The following is a 25,886-nucleotide window of genomic DNA, read 5'->3' on the forward strand; positions in this document are numbered from 1 at the left end:
AAACCACTGTCACTGGGGGCTTCCTGAACCCTCAAGACATCCTGCCTAATCTCCCTGGAGACCATGCACAGGTGACTGACTTCGGGGTGGCGCCGAGACCCGGGGACAAGCTCTTGTGTCAAGAGGCTAGCTCTGAGGGACCAAACTTATAACTGATCAATAGGTTAACAAGCTGGATGGGGGCAGAGTTCCAATTGCTCCGCTGCTCATGCCTCCTGCAAGTGGGCCCACATCTCCCTCCTCCAGGCCAGGGGAATCCACTTTAAAGTGCTCTCTCTCACTGGCCATCCCTCAGACAGGCCCTCCCACTGCCTAACCTTTGCCCTTTCTAATTGCCCTGATCTCATCCCAACCTCCATGGCTATGTTTAAAGTCCATCTCTGGGGGAACACACTGATTGAGAGTTCCAGATAATCCCCTTTCCAGTCCTGCTTGACATCTGGCCAGCAGGCTGTGGGCCTGGACTTCCTGGGACACTGGCTGGGGTTTGAGGAAGGACCTCAGTACCTACCTGGCTTCAGGATGAAGCTGGCCACCGGCTTCTTGATCTTGTGGCTCAGCCTGGGAGGTGGCCTGGCTCAGAGTGACACCAGCCCCGAGGCTGAGGAGTCCTATTCAGACTGGGGCCTTCGGCACATCAGGGGCAGCTTTGAATCTGTCAACAGCTACTTCGATTCCTTTCTGGAGCTGCTGGGAGGGAAAAATGGAGTCTGTCAGTATCGATGTCGATACGGTAAGTGTACACGAGGCTTCCCCCGGTGGGCCTGCGGGCAGCCGGAGCGCGGCCCCAGTCTGGCGTGCCCTTCTCCCTGTCAGCCACCTCCTGAGTCGGCTTGCCAGATGCAGCAGATAAAAACATAGGACTCCCAGTGAAATTTGATTTTCAAATAAACAACCAATAATTTGTTAATATATTTGAAATATTTGGGACACACTCACGCTGACAAATTATTGCTTGTTTACCTGAAATACAAATTTCACTGAGCGGCCTGTATTTTTTCTAACAAACTTACTCCAGGGAGCCTTGTTCCCCGGGGCCTCTTTAATGAGTTTGCTGTGAGGCCAGTTCTGAGGAACAGGAAGCAAGAGTGGGGGGGGGGCGGTGAAGATGAGGGGTCTTTGGGAGGAGTTCCTATGGATGAACACTGGAGATGAGCATTCGGAGACAATTCTGCCAGCGGGTGAAACAGCCTCCTCAGCCGCGCTGTGACTCTCTCCCTCATGCAGTTCACACCTTCCTTCCAGCTCTGTCAGTCTCTGACAGGCGTCAGTGTGTCTGACCCTCCCAGGAGGGCAGTCCCTGCTGCCGCTGCCTTGCTCAGCAGCAAGGCCTGCAGGGGATAGGGAGGGCTTGCAGCCAGCCGTCTCTGCCCACCGTGGGTCGGGCCCTGAGCAGGCCTTGCGTCAGGCCTGAGGGACTGATGTCCGATGTACAATTGAGAACGGGTAGGAGCCCTACCCTGCCGGAGTTGTAAAGAGGGTCCCTGGGAGCCAGGGTGCACACGTACTGCCAAGAGGAGGCCCTGGCGTCAGGTCTCCCTTCTCTGCACCAGGGGATGTGTAAGGGCAGCAGAAAGCGGGGCCCTGGACCTCGCAGCCGGGAGGCAGGGGTGACTTTAAATGCGGCTGAGCAGGTTTTCGAAAGACACACAGTTCCACATAGCATTCGTTTTATGGCTTCATTTATCAAATATTTCATCATGAGATTGGATGAAAATGGTGAGTCAGTCTAGCCTAGCAGGAAACCATTTGAGAAATATTTTCTCCAAACACTCAGCAGATAAAGCTCAGCTTCGAGAGAGAAACTCAAAAAAGCTGCTTAATTGCTGGACTCACCCAATCAGTCTCGCTCACTCCCTTCCATCTTTGAGCCAGGGACAGCACTTCCTTACGAACCACAAGTGACTCAAAGACAATGGGTCATCCTTGCAGCACAACCAAAAGTCTCGCAGGACACACGTTTTAACCACATACAGTTATGGTGAACAAAGGAGCTGCATCTTCTCTGCGAAGATCCCATAGGGTAAAAAGCCGTCTTTGCTAGGACCCCCTGGGCCCCTCGCCCCATCTTTGTCCAAGGTGGGTTGGGCAAATGCAGAGGTGCCTTGTCACTGGACTGTGCTCACCCAGTTTGCATCAGTGGTGCAGGAAGGAGGTAATGCACTTCACATATTGAATAAATACAGGTGTCGTTTTCCTTCCTACAGGCAATAAGAGACTTAGGCCTGTGGTTTAGCAAATACAGGACCACAGGAATTTTTTTTAGGAAAACAAGAATCAAACCTTCTCCTTCCTTCTCGAACAAAACAGCATTAAAAGATTTCAGCAAAATTTGGTTGTAAGCCTCTACCTGGACAGGGTCAGCAGTCACTGATGGGGGATGGGGCATAGTCAACAAAGACATTGCGGGAAGGCAAATAACTCCACTCACTCTGAAAACAGAGCCCGTAAGGAGGGGCCTGAAAAACACGTAGGAAATACGGGGTTAAGCCTTATTACCTTTGGAACTCAGTGGAGCTGAGGACCTGGAGGCTGTGGCCAAACAGTACAAAATATCTTCTCAGGTTGACCGTCAATCAAGCAATCTTTGGAACAGATAATACCTAATAATTAACCGGGTCTCTGTCCTTTCTCAGTTTGCTTTGTGATACACTTCTTGTGCATAATGCTTCTTTCTTTAAAGCAGTGGTTCTCAAACTCCCCTATGCTTTGAATCGTCTGGTGGGCTTGTTTAAAAAGACGGCTGCCCCGCCACCAACCCCTTCCCCCCACCCTCCCCGGCCTCTCCCCTGTTTCTGATTGGGTAGGGCGGTAGGTCAGGGGTGTGGCCAGAGAATTTGCATTTCTAAGAGTTCCCGGGTGATTCTGATGCTGATGGTCCTGCGACCACACTTCTGAGAAAAAAAAAATCTGCTTTGAAGGGTGCAATCTTTTGTCAGAGGAAATAATTTAGCAACAAGTAGTCTACAAGAAAAAATTTCTATTTGATAGGTACTTAACCACTACTTAAAACCATAGTTCTCTATCTTGGCCCTGCACTTAACAAGCACCTGGGGGGCTTTCAAAACCCCTGCTGCCCAAACCAATTTAATCAGAATCTCTGCGGGTTGGAGACATCAGTATTTTTAATGTTTCCCGGGTGATTACCAAGTGCAGTCAAGGTATGGAGCGCTATTTTAAGAGGTCATTCTTGGAGAACTTCAGCCCGAGGGTTGTTCAGACAGGTGAACAACATTGTGTCAACATCGGTTTCCCCACTTTTTAGATCTATAGCAGCTTGTTTTCTTGTCAACACACAAAATCTGTAATTGCCAAGGATTGGGCTATCAATATAATGAGATTCAGCAGGTATCAATAACAGATGTAACCCAACTGCTATTAGAGGTCTGCACTAATGTGAACAAGATTCCCTCTCCCACCCCCAGAGATTCTGATCCAGTAGGTCTGTGGTAGGACTCTGGAACTGTACAGGTGGTTCTTGAACCAGACTTTGAGAAATAACTAGTAATGGAAAAATCATGGGTTTGAACTGGGGGTAGGGGTGCGTGAATTCCATTGTGGGTGACCTTGGGCAAGTTACCTAACTCAACCTTTGTTGACTCATGTTTATAAATAATGTTAATAACACCTACTTTACAACCTACAAGGTTGTTATAAGAACTAAAGAGAATATATAGAAAGAATTAGTGCTATGTATGGAGTATGGCAGATAGCAAATAAATTTTATAAACCTTATGAGAAAGATGGCCTGATGAACAGGTTAATTATGCATTCAGATTCTTCCCGTTCTCTTTCAACATAAACTTAAAAAACACAGAAATCCCAGTGGCTGGACAACACCCTCTCAGCTTCTGGAAGAAATCATCGAATGATGATTTAAGTGTTCTGTGCCTTTATGAAGGTCTCTGGATGAGGGTATTTGGAGCAGAGTTTCTGTGTCTTGTAAATCATGATTGAAGATACTGTCCACATTCACACTTTGATAAAAGGACCTCATGATGAATTTCTTCTTGGGTTTAGTTCTAGAAAAAGTCTCTAAATATCGTCTTCTTTTTTCAAGAGGGCTTTTTATCTGTGTAAAATCTAGAGCAAAATTTTATGAACCTGTGTTGTATATTTTTCCAGGGAAAGGATTCGTGACCTTCATCAGATTCTTAAGGGGATCCACAGCCTGAGAAAAGGAAATAGCCACTGGTTTAGAGGCAAAGATTGTTCTCGTGCTAGGGTGACCCAATGTCCCAGTCTGCTGGGGCCCGAGGGAAGAGGCAGGGTGGGAGTGGGGATTTCTGGGGTAGGGACTTCTGGTGCTAACACGGGCGCAGTCCCAGGCAAACCAGGACAAACTCGTCATCCTCCCTCCTGCAGTAACTTAATCAGTTTTAGCAACTGAAATAGAGTTTACTGCTTCAGTAAAATTGTCGTTGTTCTGCTTTTTTCCCTTGATGTGTTCCTCATGCTATATTTGAGTGTTTCTGGAAGGATATACATTTATTTTTTTTTTCAAGATTTATTTATTTATTTGAGAGAGAGCATGCCCACTTGAGAGCGTGCATGAGCCGGGGAGGGGTGGAGAGGGAGGGAGAGAGAAACTCAAGCAGACTCCCTGCTGAGTGTGGAGCCCAATTTGGGGCTCATCCTACCACCCTGAGATCATGACCTGAGCCGAAATCAAGAGTCAGACGCTTAACCGACTGAGCCACCCAGGTGAGCCTGGAAGGATATACATTTCAAGTCAAGTACTTTGATTCTAGATTTCTAGTGGAGCACAGTGTCTGCAGGAGCTAGCTGGGTGGGGAGAAGAGGCACACCCTCCCGGGAAGACATAACCCTTGACCTGAGTAATAAAGCCCAGAAGTTTTTACTGTGCTTTTCAGCGACAAACGTGAGAGGGAAAAAAAGGTTGGGTGTGGGAGGTAGTGTGCATGCCCTGTGGCAGAACTCGGCTTTCATGGCTGACCCTCCTCCGAAATCTCCCTTGTTTGTCTTTTAAGTGTCTGACGTGTTTTATGGTGTTTCACTTTGTTCAGAAGGTTTTCATTTTCATGAGATCAAGTCTGTCAGTCTTTTTCTTTATGGCTTCTGAATGTTGTGTCTTGCTTAGAAAGCCATCCTTACATCACAATTGTAACAACCTTCTGCTAGCATTTTTTGTGAAAGCAGTCATAGCTAAAATGTAATGAATGACCCCTGCTGTGTTCCAGTTGAACTTTTTATGGACACTACTATTTGAACTTCATGTAATTTTCACATGACACAAAATATTATCCTTGTTTTGACTACCCCCCAACCATTTAAAAGTATAAAAACAATTTTTAGCTGGCAGGCTATACAAAACCAGCAATGGGCTGGTCTTGGCCATTGTTTGCCAACCCATGAACTAAAGGACCAAGTGGTCATCCCCCCACTCCTGTAAATAGCCAAAACCAGAAAATAAAATTAATCTGTGGACATAGTACATTATGAGTGCCTAGACTCAAAACATCAAACTGTAAAGACTCAATGCAACTCAAAACAACTCAAACTATCAGTTGAGGATATAGTAAATTATTTCTGCCCAGACTCAAACCATCACCCTTTTACTTAGAACTTTCTTTAAAGCTTCATTCCTAAATGGAATTCCTGCAGCTATCATGAACTATTAAATATGAAAAAAAGAAAGAAAGAAAGAGAAAGAAAAACCATCATAGCAGGACAGGTAGGAAGTGTCTGGAGTTGGCATTCCATTAGCTTTCAAACTGGGATATCAGAGTTTTATCTTCTGTGAGTCACCAAGTACAAAAAAGGCAGAGGGTAACCCCAGAAAACTGCACTGTGTCTGCTGCAAAAGCTCTTTATCAACAAAATTATTAAAGAGATAAGTTTTATCCCAAAATTTACACATTTGTTTCTTCCTGAAAAATTTCCCCCCTAATTTCTTTTAAGTTGGTATGTGTAGGACATTTGTAAAAGAACAATCCAGGGGCACCTGGGTGGCTCAGTTGGTTGGGCGTCTGCCTTAGGCTCGGGTCACGATCCCAGAGTTCTGGGATCGAGCCCCACAAGGGCTCCCTGCTTGGTGGTGAGTCTGTTTCTCCCTCTCCCTCTGCCCCTCCACCTGCTTGTGCCCTCTTTCTCTCTCTCTCTCCCTCTCTCTCAAATAAATAAAATGTTAAAAAAAAAGAACAATCCAAAGAAAAAATAAAATCACCATAATCATCTTACCTACAAGAGACAATTCACATTTAATCTATGGCATAGTGTGATTATTTTCATATGTGTAATTTGATTGCTAACATTATTTAGTACATTTTACCCATTCCCCAACTCCTGGTAATTCTCTTTCTCTCTCTCTCTCTCTCTCTCTCTCTCTCTCTCTCTCTCTCACACACACACACACACACACACACACACACACACACACACACAAATGTGCACACACAGAGTAGGTTAGTACCATATCAATGGTAGGTTACCTTTCTCAAGAACTTTGGAAAGTCATGTAAGGATTACTGGTGGGCTGGCAGACTCCATCAATAAGCACAGTTCCTCTCCATTACAAATAAGAAATGTTGGGTGAAAAGAAAACATTAAAAATAATACAGTCTCGAGCTAAAATGGAATAAAGGGAAACCTGTAAGTTCCAGTTGAAGGGGAAGAGCAATGTCAAAGTGGTGAGTAGGGGCTGATGCTAAAAACCTTGGAGTTTTTAGTCAGGTACATATGTAGACTCTAGGGGCTGAGGAATCAGTTTTGATATTCAGACAAAGAGGGGCACCTGTGTGGCTCAGTCAGTTAAGCATCTGCCTTCGGCTCAGGTCATGATCCCAGGGTCCTGGGATTGAGCCCCACATAGGGCTCCCTGCTCAGTGGGGGGCCTGCTTGTCCCTCTCTCTCTCTGCCCCTCCCCCTGCTCATGCTCTTTCTCTCTCTCTTTCAAATAAATAAATAAATAATCTTTTTAAAAAACTATTAAAAAATATTCATACAAAGAGAGGAAGAATAACTTTCACTTGTAAGAATTGGGAATTTGGAAATGAACAGTCTGTATAAAGCTTAGAGCCTGAAGAGCTGCCCAGTCTATTTTATTTTATTTTATTTTATTTTATTTTATTTTATTTTATTTTATTTTTTAAAGATTTTATTTATTTGTCAGAGAGAGAGAGCAAGCACAAGCAGGGGGAGCAGCAGAGGCAGAGGGAGAAGAAGACTCCTTGACAAGCAAGGAGCCCAATGTAGGACTCGATCCCAGGACCCTGGGATCATGGCCTGAGCTGAAGGCAGACGCTTGACCGACTGAGCCACCCAGGCGTCCCTGCCCAGTCTGTTTAAATGGATTAGAAAAGATCTATCCAATATTCTAAGAAAGTAGCAGGGATGATATCCATCCCCCTGGGGCTGAGGCTTGAAAGCGGAATAAAGAACACCCACCAAAAAAATCACTACTCCAAACCTATTCTGTTCACAGGTGAGGAATTTGAACTTATACAGTTGGCCTGGGATGAGTTCCAAGCTGAAAAATTCACATAAATACTAGTGTTTGTAGAATCTTAAGACTCCTGGAACCACAGCAAAGGTAATTGAGGAACCACTCTTTACTACATGACCCAGGGCCCAGGAATTCCTTTAGAAAAACAAGCCCTTCTGAAGTTGAAGTCTTACTAAACTATTACATACCATGTGAAAAAATAATCGAACCTGAGGGAGACTCAGCAGACATTAAAAAATGACTTAGCATCCCAACGACTGGAGACCATAAAATAATATAACAAGAATATTTGAAATTATTAAGTAAATAAAAGAAGGACTAGAAAACATAAAAAAATAGAACTCAGTGAAAACGAATATACAGATTTAAAAGAAGAATCAAACAGGATTCCAAGAAGTGAAAATTATAGTCATTGAAAGAAAAAACTCAGTGGATGGGTTAAATAGCGGATTAGTGAACCTAGAGAGTTGGTGAAATGGAAAATAGATTTGATGGACTGGTCAAAATTCAGTGCAGAGAGAGAAAAAAGATGGAAAATGTAAAAGAGAGGTTAAGATATATAAAGGACATAGTTAAGAAGATTCATCATTCAGTAATATGAGGCCCAGGAGGAGAAATTAAGGAGAATGAGGAAAAGAAAACATTCAGACAGTGGCTATGTGTTCCAGAAGTGAAGGAAACCAGGCCTTCAGATCGTTCCAACCAGGAGAAGAATATACAATCGACACCTGGATACAGTGTAGTGAAACTGAGGATGTGAAGAAATTGGAACCCTTGTGCATTCCTTGTGAGAATTTAAAATGGTGCAGCTGCTGAAGAACACAGTTGGATAATTTCCCAAAAAGTTTAGCATTGCATTACTAAATGACCCAGCAATTCCACTCCTTAGGTGTATGTACCCAAAAGAATTGAAAACAGATATTCAAACAAATATTTGCACACCAGTGTTCACAGCTGCACTCTTCACAATGGCCAAGAGATGAAAACAAACAAAATGTCCATCAATGGATGGATGAATAAACAAATTGTGGTATATCCAGAGAATGGAATAGCATTCAGCCATAAAAAGAACAAAGTACTGATAGATGCTACAGCACAGATGAGCCCTGATAATATTATGTTAAGTGAAAGAAGGCAGTCACAAAATGATACATATTATATGGTTCCACTTATTCAAATATCCAGAAGAGGTAAATCCCTAGAGACAAAGCCGATTAGTGGTTGCCAGGGGTTGGAAGGAGGAGAGAATATGTTTAATGGGCATTTGAGGGTGACGAAATCTCCTTTGGAGGGTGATGAAAATGTTTTGAAAGTAGACAGAGGCAGTGGTTGCACAACATTATGAATGTACTGAATGCCCCTAAACTGTGCACTTTAAGACGGAAATGTGAATTTCACCTAAAAAAAAAAAAGAAAGTAGACTTCATCAAAATTAAAAACTTTGGCTATTCAAAGAATACCATCAAGAAAGCGAAAGAAGGGACTCCTGGGTGGCTCAGTCAGTTAAGCGTCTGCCTTCAGCTCTGGTCACGATCCCAGGGTCCTGGGATTGAGTCCTACATTGGGCTCCTTGCTCAGTGGGGAGCCTGCTTCTCCCTCTGCCTCTGCCTGTCATTCCCCCTGCTCACGCGCTCTCTCTCTACCCTGCCCTCTCTCTGGCAAACAAACAAACAAATAAATAAATCCTAAAGAAAGAAAGAAAGAAAGAAAGAAAGAAAGAAAGAAAGAAAGAAAAAGAGAAAGAAAGAAAGAAGAAAGAAAGAAGAAGAAAGAAAGAAAGAAAGAAAGAAAGAAAGAAAGAAAGAAGGAAGGAAGGAAGGAAGGAAGGAAGGAAGGAAGGAAGGAAGGAAAGAAAGAAAGAAAGAAAGAAAGAAAGAAAGAAAGAAAGAAAGAAAGAAAGAAAGAAAGAAAGAAAGAGAAAGAAAGAAAAAAAGACAAGCCACAGAATGGGAGAAAGTATTTGTAAAGAAGACATATGAGTGGCCAATAAGCACAGAAAAAGACAATCAACATAATAAGTTATTAGGGAAATGCAAATCAAAATGACCACGAGATACCACTTTACATTCATTAGAATGGCTGTAATCAAAAAGACAGATTATAACAAGTGGGGGAGAGGATGTGGAGAAATTAGAACCTTTATACATTGCTGTGGAGAATGTAAAATTGTACCACCACTTTGGAAAATAGTCTGGTAGCTCCTCAAAATGTTAAACAGAGTTAGCATATGACCCAGAAGTTTTATTTCTCTGGGGAAATGCAAACATATTGTCCACACAAAATAATGTTTATAGTAGCGTTTTTCATAATAGTCAAAAAGTGGGAAAAACCTAAATGTTCATCACACTTACTGACAATAAAAAAAATGAAATATTGATCCATGCTACAACATGAATGAACCTTGAAAACGTGATGCTCAGTGAAAGAAGCAGACAGAAAAGGCCACATATTGTATGATTTCATTATGTGAAATGTCCAGAATAGGCAAATTTATAGACAGAAAGTTGGTTAGTGGTTTTCTAGGGCTGATAGATAACCTCATCTTGGAAGAAACATACTTCCATTTCTGCCATATTCCCTAGGTCACATAGACCGACCCTGGGATAACACACAAGGGCACAAACACCAAGAGACGGGGATTGCTGGAGACCATCTTGAACCATGATCTCATATACTCGTCATACTACAGAAACAAAAACCAAACAGATAGTGGCAGAGACTGCTTAGTGTCCCCTATTATCCTGCCCCTTTTCTATAGTAATAAACCCCTCCTCCCCAACTTTAAGCTGGGCTCATGGATGCCTCTATTGAAAAAAGACTTCAATTCCTAGCCCACTTTTACAACTAGGTATTGCTGTTTGATTAAGGCCTGGCCAAAGGGAAATAAGAGGAAGTGATGCGTGTACCATTCCAGAGTGTGTTTATTAAAGAGTGGGGCTATGACCCACTACCTCCTTTTATCCTGCTGCTTGCAGTGTGGATGTATTGCCTGAAGCTCCATCTTGAACCATGAGAGCCAGGGTTGCATTCTAGGGCTCGTAGAGCAGAAGGCTTGAAGCAGCCTGGGTTCCAGAAAAGTGCAGATTTGCCATATGAGCCTTATGATTCTTAATTCTGGATTAAGATATATTCTATTTTGTTTAAGCACCTGAATAATACAGTATGTAGGGGATAGAATAAATATATGGTGAAAATTATAATACTCTATTGAAGAACATAAAGGAAGACCCAAGTAAATAGAAAACTGTATTATACCCATGTTTGGGAAGATAGAATACTCTAAGAAAAATCAGCTGTCTCCAGATTAATCTATAAAGTCAATGTATTTTCAATAAATACATTGTACTATCTCTTGTAGAATTTACTAAGTTGACTCTAAAATTCAACTGTAAGACAATAGGTCCAAGAATAGTCAAAACTATTTTTAAGGATAATAAGGAGGGAGGGCTTTAAAGCATAGACTTAGTATCTAAAAATTAAAACAGGGAAGTGCAAAGGGGGCTTCAACTGTACTTGTGACATTTAATTAAACCAAAAAATATGGATAGCAAGTTTGGCTATGTTAACATTTATTATGTTTGTGTAGTGGGTATATGGGTGTTGTTTTCTCTGGCTTTTCTTCAGTTTTGAAATATTTCAAATAACTAAAAATGTAATACCTTGTAGGAGAAGGTGAAAGAAAAGAAAGAAAAAAGAAATGCTATGTGCCTCATTCTGAGGATTAATTCTTAGCTTATTTCCTCAGTCTTATGCTCTCTTGTCTTGCATCTCTTAAAAAGGGTATGGTGGAAGAACATGGGCTTTGGAGACATAAAACAAGAAATCTGGATTTATATGCTACTTCCCCTCACTCAGTGCACGACTTAGGCAAGTCACACGCCCCTTAGTCCCATATTCCTTAGCTGGATAACAGGAAAATACTCACTGTTACGACTGTCCTGCAAGCTTCTCTTTACCTGTGATGACTACTACCATTGATAACATTGATGAAACTTCTCTCTACAGAATTGCAAGATTATAAAATAACTCAAAAGCCATGTAGCCATGTAGCAGAAACCAGATCGTTTCTGCTTAGTTCTATGATACAAAGTTTCAAATACTGCATGGTGATGTTTTCTTTGCTCTTTGATCAATAATGCTTTGCTTACATTTATGGAATCTTGCAAAATTTCCTTCAAGTTATTCTGAAAAAATTTTGAGGTACTGTTAAAGTTCTGATTTGTTAAGTGTGTGATCAGGTAATGCTCTGCTTCGTCTTACAGTGGATGAAGGAGTAAGACACCTTGAGTTTATTTTATTTTAGAGAGAGAGAGAGAAAACATGTGCGTGAGCTGGGGGAGGGGCAGAGGGAGAGGAAGAGAATCTCAAGCAGGCTCCCCACTGAGCTTGGAGCCCAACATGGGGCTTGATCTCATGACCCTGAGATCATGACCTGAGGCTGAAATCATGAATCAGAGGCTTAACCGACTGAGCCACCCAGGTGCCCCAGGACATCTTGAGTTTTAGTTCCATTTTGCATGGACCTGACCTCCAAAGTCATGCACTTAAGAAACATTGGAGAAAGGCCTGTATTGTTATATACTTCCCTTTTGGGACCACCTTTGCTGCATCCCAAAGGTTCTGAGCTGTGGTGTTTTCATTTTCATTTGTTTCCATGAATTTTTTAAAATTCTTCTTTAATTTCCTGGTTGACCTGTTCATTCTTTAGTAGTTTGCTATTTAACCTCCATATATTTGTGTTCCTCTCTTCATCCTCACCAACATCTGTCATTTCCTGACTTGTTAATTATAGCCATTCTGACTGGTGTGAGGTGGTATCTCATTGCTGTTTTGATTTGTATTTCCCTGATGACAAGTGATGTTGAGCATTTTTTCATGTATCTGTTGGCCATTTGTACATCTTCTTTGCAGAAATATCTGTTCATGTCTTCTGCCCATTTCTTGACTGGGCAGAACTTATTTGTTCTTTGGGTGTTGAGTTTGATAAGTTCTTTATAGATTTTGGATACTAGCCTTTATCTGATAAGACATTTGCAAATATCTTCTCCCATTCTGTCAGTTGTCTTTTACTTTTATCGACTGTTTCCTTTGCTGTGCAAAAGCTTTTTATCTTGATGAAGTCCCAATAGTTCATTTTTGCTTTTGTTTCCCTGGCCTTTGAAGACGTGTCTAGCATGAAGTTGCTGTGGCTGAGGTCACAGAGGTTGCTGCCTGTGTTCTCCTCTAGGATTTTGATGGATTCCTGTCTCACATTTAGGTCTTTCATCCATTTTGAGTTTATTTTTATATGGTATAAGAAAATGGTCCAGTTTCATTCTTCTGCATGTGGCTGTCCAATTTTCCCAACACCATTTGTTGAAGAGACAGTCTTTTTACCATTGGATAGTCTTTCCTGCTGTCGAGGATTAGTTGACCATAGAGTTGAGGGTCTATTTCTGGGTTCTCTGTTCGGTTCTATTGATCTATGTGTCTGTTTTTGTGCCAGTACCATTATTGTCTTGATGATTACAGCTTTGTAATAGAGCTTGAAGTCCAGGATTGTAAAATTGTAAATATTTATGCCCCTAACTTGGGAGCAGCCAATTATATAAACCAATTAATAACAAAATTAAAGGAACACATTGATAATAATACAATAATAGTAAGGGACTTTAACACCCCACTCACAGCAATGGACAGATCATCTAAGCCGAAGATCAACAGGAAACAAGGGCTTTGAATGACACACTGGACCAGATGGACTTCACAGATATAGTCAGAGCATTCCATCCTAAAGCAACAGAATATACATTCTTCTTGAGTGCACATGGAACATTCTCCAGAATAGGTCACACACTGGGTCACAAATCAGGTCTCAACTGGTACCAAAAGATTGGGATTATTCCCTGCATATTTTAGATCACAATGCTTTAAAACTTGAACTCGATCACACTCAACTCCCACTCTTGGTGGGAATGCAAGCTGGTGCAGCCACTCTGGAAAACAGTATGGAGGTTCCTCAAAAAGTTAAAAATAGAGCTACGCTATAACCCAGCAATTGCACTGCTAGGTATTTATCCAAAGGATACAAACATAGTGATTCCAGGGGCACATGCACCCCAATGTTTATAGCAGCAACGTCCACAATAGCTAAACTATGGAAAGACCCCCGATGTCCATCAACAGATGAATGGATAAAGAAGTTGTGGTATTATATATACACAATGGAATATTACTCCACCATCAAAAAATTGAAATCTTACCATTTGCAATGAAGTGAATGGAACTAGAGGGTATAATGCTAAGTAAAATAAGTCAGTCCGAGAAAGACAAATATCATATGATCTCACTCATATGTGGAATTTAAGAAACAAAACAGATGATCATAGGGAAAGGGAGGGGAAAATCAAACAAGACGAAATAAGAGAGGAAGACAAACCATAAGAGACTCTTAACTATAGGAAACAAACTGAGGTTGTTGGAGGTGGAGGGTAACAGGGGTGATGGGCATTAAGGAGGGCATGTGATGTACTGAGCACTGAGTGTTATAGGCAACTGATGAATCACTGAACTCTACCTCTGAGACTAAGAATACACTGTATGTTAATTAACTGATTTTAAATAAAAGAAAAGAATAAGAAATAAAAATGAGAAAAGAAAAAAATAAAAGCAAACATTAGAATTGTTAGTAAATGAATGCTCATAAAATTCTCTGAGAGTAGGAGAAAAACGCCAAACTAGTCTGAAGATTGTTACCCTTTTATGACATTATCATCATCATCACCATCAATTACCACCGAACCGGGATGTGACTACCTGGTGACGAATGATGACTTTTAAAGGAAACATTGAATATGCTTTTAGATAATTTTTGTTTGATGAATGTTCCCAAATGCTTAATTTCTAAATATTTCTTTCTGCTTCTTTCCTCTCTTTCTCCTGCTAGGAAAGGCACCCATGCCCAGACCTGGCTACAAGCCTCAGGAGCCCAACGGCTGCAGCTCCTATTTCCTGGGCCTCAAGGTACCAGAAAGTGTATGTACCACCATCATTATTTTCTTAGTTGATTGGTTTTAACTAAGGCAAGTCCAAGAGTTATCCCTGATGGGAGTGATCATTTATGGAATATGGCTGAGCAGTAGAATTGCTTTAAATTGGAGGGATGCCTGGGGGGCTCAGTCGGTTAGACATCTGCCTTTGGCTCAGGTTGTGATCCGAAGGTCCTGGGATCGAGTCCCGCTCAGCAGACAGCCTGCTTCTCCCTCTCCCTCTGCCTGCTGCTCCCCCTGCTTGTGCTCTCTCTCTCTGACAAATAAATAAATGAGGTCTTTAAAAAAATTGGATACAGAGTAAGGGAGATAATTTTCAAAGAAAGTATCTGATTTCCTTTTATCAGAGGCAGCTCTCCTCAGATAAGACCTTATGTAGTGAACTTTAAAATCACCACTGCAAGTATCAGCCAAATCGTAAGGGATCAAACATCACTTCATATGAAATCTGACAAGTTTGACTAATTTAAATTTAGTGAGACTTTTCCCAGGATGTGCTGGAGCCTTTGGCACTGACCAGCAAAGACTTTGGCAAGTGGCTGAGATCAAGCTGGTAGCATCAAACCAACTATGTTTAGAGTACTAAGATCATAGTATTCTACACATACTCACCCACATACAAGCATCCAGCCCCCACCCGCACCCCCCAATCTAACCGCTGGCTCAACATTTCTCTTTCTACTGCTGGCCGTTTCTCAAACTACTGGCCTTCCCTGAAAACAAGTAATAAACTGATTGATTTTAAGACCTCTTGGAGGCCCTTTTATCTTTTTTACTTCAGAAAAGAGGTGTTATGTAAAATGTAGGTAGAGGGATTTCACACCTAAGCTATAATTTTGAATTCTGCCTTAGTCAGGCTCAACTTCACTTTTCCGCTGATTCGAAAGATTTTACTTTGTAATAGTCTTCTAAGCAGGAAAATGTTTTTTCTTCTATCAGAAATGCTGCCCACTGGGGTGCGTGGGTAGCTCAGTCAGTTAAGCATCTGCCTTCGGCTCAGGTCATGATCCCAGGGTCCTGGGATCAAGCCCCACATCAGACTCCCAGCTCAGCGGGGAATCTGCTTCTCCCTCTTCCTCTGCTGCTCCTCCTGCTTGTGCTCTCTCTCTCTCTCAAATAAATAAATAAAATCTTTAAAAACAAAATGCTGTCCACCAATGTGGCATTTTTGTGCAAATTGGGAAAATGTCCCCTTGCCTCTTCTATTTGTCAGAAATTTATCCTAATATATGATTGTTAGGAGAGGAAATTTGCCATTTGCTAGATATTTTTCTTTTCTTTTTTTTTTAACAGATTTATTTATTTATTTGAGAGAGAGAGAGCAAGAGAGTGAGAAAAGGAGCATAGGGAGAGGGAAAGAGAATGTAAAGCAGACTCGTGCTGAATGCAGAGCCCAACAAGGGGCTGGATCCCCGGACCCTGGGATCACAACCTGCGCCAAAACCAAGAGTCAGACGCTTAACCAACTACACCACCCAGGCGCCCTGGCTAGACATTTTTCTTAATAAATATACAAATCTATGATGTCTTGTGGGGAGGTGCCCCTTTGATAGGATGCTTTTGCACACTGCACAACCTGCACTGCCGTAGGCCCAGCCTTGTCCACAATCCACAATCATCAGTACGTGCATGGACACAGAGGAAAGGCAATCTTTTCAAATATATATTTATATTAGAGAAATCCCCTTTTTTGGCAAATATACTTGATACCAATTTAGTAACTATGGAAGTGGTATTGAAACCTCTATGGAAATGTACAAATGGATGGAAATGAAGATGGACACATTAATGCTTCAGCAAGGCTTGACTTGTGAACACATTTTTCTCTTCCTCATTCTTGAAACCTCCCCCTCCCCATCACTGTTTTTCTGTAGAGCCCTTTGTTCTAGGGACTCAGTATGAATGTTGATACTTAGTACCAAGACGTGGATGGCCGGCACCAGCGCTTGAAGACATACGGGGCACAGCTGGTAGCACGAACCAGATTCCTATTGAAACTGCCCCAATCCTGTATTTTTCTATAAAACCTCTCAGCCTCTTACCCCAGGACAGGCGTGTGATCTCGGAGGCGTTAGCCAGCTGCAGCCCCCTTTGCCTGCCAAAGGAATAAACCATGTCCCTTCTTTACCCCCAAACTCTGTCTTCACGTTACATATTTTGGGAGGGGTCAGTTTTCAACAACAGTAGGCACTCTATTTCGGGAATAATGCCATTTTGTTTGTTGGTACAAGTATTGTTTAGACCTAGTTCAAGAATTTAGTTGACTTGAATGATAGCAACTATACTCATCGAATTTTCAGTTACCTCTGCTGTGATGTATGTTTAGTTGTAGGGATGAGGTACAAGCAAAATGGAAGGAATCAGATGATAGGAATCTGCCCAGAAATGCAGGGCCCAGGCTGTAACCTTGTCTAATGAGTTACATTATCTCTTAATGTAACAATGTGTTTTCTTTTCTTTTTCTCAGAAGGGCATTTTAAACTATCAATGTCCATATTCTGCTTTAGGTGTCCTTGGAGTAAAAGTTCAAATAAGGGACCACTTAAGGAGACCCAAATGGAAAGAATCTATAGTAGCTGATTAATCAATCAATCCCCACCTATATTGTGAAACCAGATTTCCACAGTCTCCCCTTGGGTCCAAGTCTATGAACAGAAGAACCGCAAAAGATTCTAAGATGCTCTACCTATGTCTCAACACCCCTGTTCCAAACTATTTCACAGACCACAGAACGATCACTCTCTGTAATCATTCATTCCATCATGTGCTTGCCTTGCTCCAGAGTTTTGATCAATTCTTACCGGTTACTTTGCAAGTCAGGGCCATCCACTGACTTGCCTTTCTCTCTAATTAAAAAGTAATAAACAAACAAACAAATACATCCCTGCTAAGCCCTTGAAAGACTAAACAAACTGACTTGCTCACATATGATTTGCTCATATCTCCTTTCTTTACCTGCTACACCCTAAGTCTACCCTCATCACTAATAAGCCTCTCCAAAAAAACCCATGTAGAGTTATCAAACTCTAGATGTGGTATTCTATGAACCTCATTACTCAGTTTATGCCACAACATTTGCAACTGTTATAGGATGCTTAATACATGTCTGTGTGTGTGTGTCAGATCTCGCTGTTGACTGCAGTCAGCCCACGGTCGGGAACCATGCCTTCTAGAGCCCACCCTGCTCCCTGACACATAACACAACCTTTAAAACAGTGCTGTGTGGGATGGGTCCCTGATAAATGCTGGTGACCTCTTGATGAACTGAGGCTTAATTTTTCATACTTCTGAGCTTTCAGGTCCTTGGCTCAAGCAAAATCTCACATAGCATAGGTTTTAGTTGGATTTGGAAGTCCTGCAGCTCTGCCTTCTTGACTAACCTTCTGATCTCTATTCTCATCACTATGGTGGCCTGCGAATTTGAAAATCACTACTTCTAAAAGAAAAAGAGGAAAATTCACTATTCAGAGTTCATAAACTAATAACTGAACCATGATTGAAACTTAACATCCCGTGACTGTCAACCAGATGTGTTCTCCCGAGAGGCTGGTGTTTCAGAATTGATCTGAATGTATAACAGGAATTTGAGGACTGGCTAGTTCATAACAAGGAGGGCAAGGTTGCCTAAGGTCCTTAGTCTAAACGCGGCGTTTTCTTCCTTCACTTTTCCCCAGATGGACTTGGGCATTCCAGCAATGACCAAGTGCTGCAACCAGCTGGACGTCTGTTATGATACTTGCGGTGCCAATAAGTATCGTTGTGATGCAAAATTCCGATGGTGTCTCCACTCTATCTGTTCTGACCTGAAGCGGAGTCTGGGCTTTGTCTCCAACGTGGAAGGTAGGTATCTTAAGGGCATCTGCTGGTGAGCAGGGAGTTCTGTTCCTGTTTTCATACAGAAATGTATCCAGAGGGTTATGCAAAGGGACCATTAGAGCTCACTGAACTTTCTTTCTAGAACACTGTGACAAACATAAGAAGGGTGAAGTAAGATTCTGGGCATTCCTTTACTAAAGTTCTTGCTGTCCTGCCCAGGAGCCGCTGGCCACACTCCTGATGGACAGGCCACACCAAAGCCTTCCCAGAGATCTAAAAATCTGTCCTTTAAGACCAGAGAAAGAGTTGCCCAACTGGCTTTGGTTATGCATTCCACTATTAAATAATTTTCCGTATCAGGAGTTACTCTGTATAGGACAACTTGGTTTGGTGTAAGCCCTTTTTTCCTTATTTTGTTCTCAGTTGGGCAAAGAATTTTGTAAAAACCTATCTTTTTTGTGTGAAGCTCTCTGTATACTTGAGGATAATTATTTTTAAACAACTGCTTAGCCACCCAGTTTCTAGCGCTGATTGTGTAATTTCTTTTCCCCAATTCACCTTAGGAAAAGCTTTAATCCTTTAGTTTCCAAAGCCAGAACATTACATCCAGGTATTAGCATTATATATCTTTAGATGGCAAAGTTTGACATTTAAGTTTATAAGGAGCTGGCCTCATGCCACTTGAGAATGTCAGCAGGAGAAAGAATCTTGGACTGTTTTCATAGATCGATGTCTAGGGTGTAGTCCTAAAGGGAATGTGTGAAAGGCTTGAACATATGAATAATTAATTAGGCCCCGTAAAAGGGAGTATTACACTATCTGTACCTACAAAAGGTGAATAAGTACCTGCTGCTAATCTAGGGTCGGGTCAACTTACTTCCTCTAAGCAACATCCTATCGATTCTTTCTCCTAAATATCTCTTTGATATACCACTTAACTGGTTATTGCAAGTTAATCAAATCTCTGGTCCCATCCAATCTATTTTTCCCCAGAGGGACCAGATATATTTTTGTACCACATGAATCCAGTCATTTCCACCCTCTGTATAAGTCCTTCAACTGGTTCCTCTTCCTTGGGATTAAATCCAAACTCCTTAGTATGATATACGTAGCCCTTTCTCATCCACTACCCTACCTCTCCAGCATCATCATGCATATTTCTGATTTCTCTCCGGACTTCTGCCATTCCAAACTCCTTGGGTTGATGGACCATATCCTTCTGCCGCTATAGTTCCCTCTGCTTGGAACATTCTGATCATTTTCGTTGTTGTTGTTAAATAGCTTTATATATATATATATAATTCACATACGATACAATTGAACAATTTAAATGCTTTTAAAATATGTTCAGAGAACTATGCAGTCAGCCCCACAATCAATTTTAGGACATTTTAACACTCCAAAAGGAAATCCCATAGCCACGAGCAAGCCCACTCCATCTTTCCGCTACCCGGCCCTTGACAGCCATAAATCTTTCTACCTCTATTGATTTGCCTATTCTGGACATTTCATATAAATGGAGTCATAAAATATGTGGTCTTCTGTGACTGGCTTCTTTAACTAAGCAAGGTTCATCCATGGGGTAGCATGTATCAGTATTTCATTCCTTTTTATTGCTAACCTATATTCCATTATATGGATATAATGTATTTTCTTTATTCACCAAATGAAGGACATTTGGGTTGTTTTCACCTTTTGTCTATTATGAACAATTCTGGTATGAACATTGATGTGTGGGGTTTTGTGGAGACATATCTTTTCATTTCTCTTGAGTATATATATCTAGGAGGGGAATTCTGGGTTATAATGGTAATTTTATGACAAACTGTTTTCCAAAACAGCTGTACTATTTTACATTCCCACCAGAAATGTATTAAAGTTCCAATTTCTCTACATCCTTACCAACCCTTGTTATTATCAGTTTTTTTTAAAGTTTATTTATTTAAGCAATCTCCATACCCAACATGGGGCTCGAACTCATGGCCCCGAGATCAAGAATCACATGCTCTTCCGATGAGCCAGTCAAGAGCCCCTCTGTCTTTTTAATTATAGACCCCAGTGAGTGTGAAATTGTATCACATTGTGGTTTTGATTTGCATTTCCCTGATTGCTTATGATGAGCAACTTTTTATGTGCTTATTGGCCATTAAGTGTCTGCTTTGGAGAAATGTCTATTTGGATCCTTTGCCTCTTTTTAAATTGGGTTACTTGTCTTTTTATTGTTGAGTTGTAAGCGTTCTTTATATATTCTGGACACACGTCCCTTATCAAATATAGATTTCGCTAATATTTTCTCCCATTTTGTGGGGTTTTTTTACTTTCTTGATGAAATTACTTGTAACGCGTAAGTTTTACATTTTGATTAAGTCCAATTTACTATTTTTTTCTTTTGCTTCTTATACTTTGGTGTCATATGTAAGAAGGCTTTGCTTAACCCAGGGTCACAAAGATTTGCTCTTCTAAGAGTTTCTTCTTTTAAGAGTTTTGTTTTGGCTTATACATTTAGGTCTATGATCTACTTTTAGTTAATTTTTACATATGGTGTAAGAAAGAAGTCTAACTTCATTCTTCTATATGTGTATATACAGATGTTCCTGCATATTGCTGAAAGACTATTCTTCTTCACATTTGTTTTTGCACCCTTATCAAAAATCAATTGAATATAAATGCAGTGTTTATTTCTAGACTTTCAATTCTATTCCATTGATCTATGCCAGTGCCACACTGTCTTTATTACTGTGGTTTTGTGGTAAACTTTGAAATCAGGAAGTGTCCTTCAACTTTGTCCTTCTTTTTCCAAGGATGTTTTGGATATTCTGGATGCTTTGCATTTCCATATGAATTTTAGGTTCAGCTTGTCAATTTCTGAAAGACTTGGCAGTTGGAATTTTGATAGGGCTTTTGTTAAATCTGTAGATCAATTTGAGGCATATTACCATTTTAACAAAATTATGTTTTCTGATCAATGAACATGAATTCTCCATTTATTTAGATTTTCTTTAATTTCTTTCAACAATGTTTTATAGTTTTCAGAACACAAGTCTTTACACTTCTTTTGTTTAATATATTCATAAGTATTAATTCATTCATTTTGTTGTTATTATAAATAAAATTTTCTTAATTTTATTTCATTAACGATGTACAGAAATATATGTGTGTATGTATGTTGTTGTATAAATATGTATACATATATATGTACAACTGATTTTGTATATTGATCTATTATCCTGCAACCTTGCTCAACTTATTAATTTTAATAGATTTTAGTGGATTCCTTAGGTTTTTCTATACACAAGATAATGCCATCTACATATCATCTTCCTTTCCAATTTGGATGACTTTTACGTATTCCTCTTGCCAACTGTCCTGTCTAGAACTTCCAATACAATATTGACTAGAAGTGGGGAGAGCAATGTAGAGAGCAAATAAACAAATGGTACCAAACAACCAAAGGGCCAAAGAAGAAATCAAAAGAGAAATAAGAAAAAAATATTGAGGGGCACCTGAGTGGCTCAGTCAATTAAGTGTCTGACTTTTTTTTTTTTTAAGATTTATTTATTTTTGCTTTAGAGAGAGAGAGAGAAAGAGTGTGTGGGGGAGGGTCAGAGGGAGAGGGAGAGAGAGAATCCCAAGCCGATTCCCTGCCTTTCACAGAGCCTGAGGTGGGGCTTGATCTTGATCCTGAGATCATGACCTGAGGCGAAATCAAGAGTTGGACACTTAATTGACTGAGCCACCCAGGCACCTCAGCATCTGTCTCTTGATTTTGGCTAGGTCATGATCTCAGGGTCATGAGATTGAGGCCTTCATCGGGTTCTGCACTTAGCGGAGAGTCTGCTTGAGATTCTTTCCTTCTTCCCCTCCCCCTGCTCTCTTTCTCTAAAATAATAAATCTTTTTAAAAAATATTGAGAAGAATGAAAATACAACATACCTAAACTTATGAGATGCAGCAAAAATAGTTCTAAGAGGGAAATTCATAGCCATAAATGCCTATATCAAGAAAAAAAAGAAAGATCTTGAACAAACTCTAGCTTTACACCTCAAGGAACTAGAAAAAGAAAAGCAATGGAGCCCAAAGTTAGTAGAAGAAAGGGAATAACAAAGATCAGAGCAGAAATAAATGAAATGAAGGCTAAAATAACAATAGAAAAGATAAATGAAAGTAGGAGCTGTTTTTTTTAAAGATGAACAAAATAGGCAAACTTGTAGCTAGACTCACTAAGAACAAAAGAGACAGAACTCAAATAAATAAAATCAGAAATGGAAGATGAGACATTTCAGCTGATACCACAGAAATACAAAGGATCACAAGAGACTACTATGAATAATTATATGCTAACAAATTGGACAACAGAGGAGAAATGGGTAAATTCCTAGAAACACACAACCTACCAAGACTGAATAATGAAAAAGTAGGATCTGAATAGACTGATCATTAGTAAGGTGATCGAGTCAGCAATCAAAAAATCTCCCAACAAATGAACAAGATGGACTTTTAAAGTGGCTTCAACATTTAAAGAAGAATTAATCATTCATTTAAATGGCTTCAACATTTAAAAAAATTAATACCAACCTTCTCAAACTCTTCCAAAAAATAGAAGAGGAGGGAACACTTCCAAACTCACTCTATGAGGCCAGCATTACCCTCATACCCAAACTAGACAAGGACACCACAAGAAAAGAAAATTAGAGGTCAATATCCCTGATGAACATAGATGCAAAAAATCTGCAACAGAATTTTAGCAGACCTAACTCAAAAATACATTAAAAGGATCGTACATCATAATCAAGTGGTATTTATTCAAGGGATGTAAGAATGGTTCAACATCAGCAAACCAGACAATGTGATACACCACATTAACAAAATAAAGGATAAATATCATATAGTCATCTCAATAGATGCAGAAAAAGCATTTAATGAAATTCAATATCAATTTGTGATTAAAAAAAAAACTCTCAACACAATAGGTAGAGGGGAACATATCTCAACATAAGAAAGAGCATACATGACAAGCCCACAGCTAACATCATGCTTAACGGAGAAAAGCTGAAAGCTTTCCCTCTATGATCAGGAGTAAGACAAGAATGCCCACTTTCACCACTTTTATTTAATATAGTACTGGAAGCATTCTAGCCAGAGCAATTAGGCAAAAAGAAGAAATAAAAGACATCGAAATTGAAATGGAAGTGGGGGGAAATCGGTGGGGGAGACGAACCATGAGAGACTATGGACTCTGAGAAACAAACTGAGGGTTCGGGGGGAGTGGGGGGATGGGTTAGCCTGGTGATGGGTATTAAAGAGGGCACGTTCTGCATGGAACACTGGGTGTTATACACAAACAATGAATCATGGAACACTGCATCAAAAACTAATGATGTAATGTATGGTGATTAACATAACATAATAAAATAAAAAATTTTTTTAAATAAAAAAATGGAAGATGTAAAACTATTGCTATTTGCAGATGACATGATATCATATATGTAAAACCCTAAAAACTCCACCAAAAAAACTGTTAGAACTAATAAATTCAGTAAAGTCACAGGATACAAGATTAATATACAAAAATCAGTTTTGTTCCTATACACTAATAATGAATTATCAGAGAGAAAAATTTTAAAAATTTTCATTTACAATTGCATTGAAAGAATAAAATACCCAGGAATAAATTTAACCAAGGAGGTGAAAGACCTGTGCGTTGAAAACTATAAGACATTAATGGAAGAATTGAGGATGACACAAATAAATGGAAAGATATTCTGTGATCACGGATTAAAAGAATTAATATTCTTAAAATGTGCCTACTACCCAAAACAATCTACAGATTCACTGTAATCCCTATCAAAATTCTAAAGGAAGGTGTTCTGACATGTCTTCCCTAATAACTCTTACCCCCAGAGGGATAGAGAGTCTCTCTGTGGGTTCCCATACAACCTTGATTTCACTTCCATCATGGTGTAGTGTAACCATTTGTTTACCTATCCATCCTGCCCACCTCTTTATCCAAACTGTGAGTACTTGGGTAGGGGTCACTTTGGTCTTTGTAGCCCTGGTGCCTAAGAGAATTATTGACCAACACACATGGTTTTTCAATGAGTGAATTGTTATTCATCCCACACTTGAACAGAGAAAGCTATAGGAAACATAGTAGAGTTACCTGAGCGAGTATTCTGCAAAAATGGTAGAGTTTCCATGGAGTGAGCATAGTGGTATGGGAGATTCTGATTGCTAAACATGATTTTGACCTGGAGGCCCATAAAAGAAGGGTACCCCAAAGTATATTCTGCTTTATTAGATGGGATGGAAGCTTACGAAAAAGCTTCTCTTACATGTATGTTTTTCTTTTTAATTCTGTATTTGGATTACTGCCTTTACTTTCCTCCAGATACCATGTAATCCTTGGAATTACATTGCTTCTTAAAATTACTCAAACTACCTGAGGTAGTCTTGTATGTTAACCTTTTATTTCTTTTCATCTTTTTCAAGTAGCCTGTGATTCTCTGGCTGATACTGTGTTCAATACTGTATGGACCTTGGGCTGCCGACCTTTTATGAATAGCCAACGGGCAGCCTGCATCTGTGCAGAAGAGGAGAAAGCAGAGTTATGAGAAAGAGGCGATCCCTTCCTGGTTTTGAGTGACGCCACAACTGTCAGTCTCTGAGATGGTAGTGTGGCAGATGTGTCTCATCCTTGCTTCCAGAAGTTTGGATACCACAAAGCAAGAGAAAGAAAGACTTGTTCTACAGCTGAGAAGTGAGTCCCATCCTTCGAGGAGAATTGGAAAGAAGCCATGGAGTGATTTGAAGACTACTCTTCATTTAACAATGGTCTCCCCAACCAAGACACATTTGCCTGGCATTTCAGTTCTTAAAGACTAAAATAAAGACAAAAATACTGGGATTCCTGGACTTGGTAATTATATTCATAAGTGACATTTTGCAGAGTCCAACCATGTGGGAGGCAAGGACTTTCCTCTGGTCCATGTTTCAGTTGCCAGTAAGCATCTCACATTTAATAAAGTGTACTTTTTAGAAAAGAGATGAATGAATTCCATTATCACCAATGTGCTTCCATTTCACTTAGAAGAGAACAGAGCCCATCCTGGTAAGTTCCACCAATGATAACCACCATTCCCACTGGTGCTGGAGAGATGAGAACAGGTGGGTAAAGTCAGAGACTTACCTGGTTAAGGCCAATGAAGGTGAGGTCAGATGGAGTTAGGTCTCTGAGGTTCAATTTTTTCCTCAATGAACTATGTTAAGATCTGAGAAGCATGTGGTAAAAATTGCCACTGAAGGTAGCTAGGAAAAGTCCCTGAAATCTGAGGGGATGCAAACGGTCAATCCCTAAACCATGGTTCTCAACCCTGACTGCAGATTAGAATCACCAGAGGAGCATTAAAAAACAAAGAATATATATAATATAAAACACCAATATAATAAAATATTGGTGTTTTATAAATGCTCCCCACCTGATTCTGATGCACTTGGAAGGCTGAGGTCCACTGAGGTCAGGGATGGGAAAATGAAGCTCCAATCAGGCCTGACATCTGCTTCTGTGAAGTTTTACTGGG

At 40.4% G+C, this 25,886-nt stretch overlaps 1 protein-coding gene across 2 annotated transcripts; it reads left to right on the forward strand.

Annotated features, from left to right (window-relative positions):
• Positions 1-522: 522 nt before the first annotated feature.
• On the forward strand, positions 523-24,920 carry PLA2G12B (phospholipase A2 group XIIB). 2 transcript variants are annotated; one of them, XM_028109740.2, is made up of 4 exons: positions 523-733; positions 14,391-14,479; positions 18,168-18,333; positions 24,799-24,920. In XM_028109740.2, exons 1-4 carry the CDS (start codon positions 523-525, stop codon positions 24,918-24,920), a joined length of 588 nt encoding a protein of 195 aa, XP_027965541.1. The 2 variants fall into 2 exon arrangements, with proteins under 2 accessions (XP_027965541.1, XP_027965542.1); XM_028109741.2 differs by having other exon boundaries at positions 24,802-24,920.
• Positions 24,921-25,886: the final 966 nt, after the last annotated feature.

This window comes from Eumetopias jubatus, unplaced genomic scaffold, assembly GCF_037043125.1.
Source record: "Eumetopias jubatus isolate StellerSeaLion01/CBP00866 unplaced genomic scaffold, mEumJub1_p1.0 scaffold_17, whole genome shotgun sequence".
Taxonomy (NCBI): domain Eukaryota; kingdom Metazoa; phylum Chordata; class Mammalia; order Carnivora; family Otariidae; genus Eumetopias; species Eumetopias jubatus.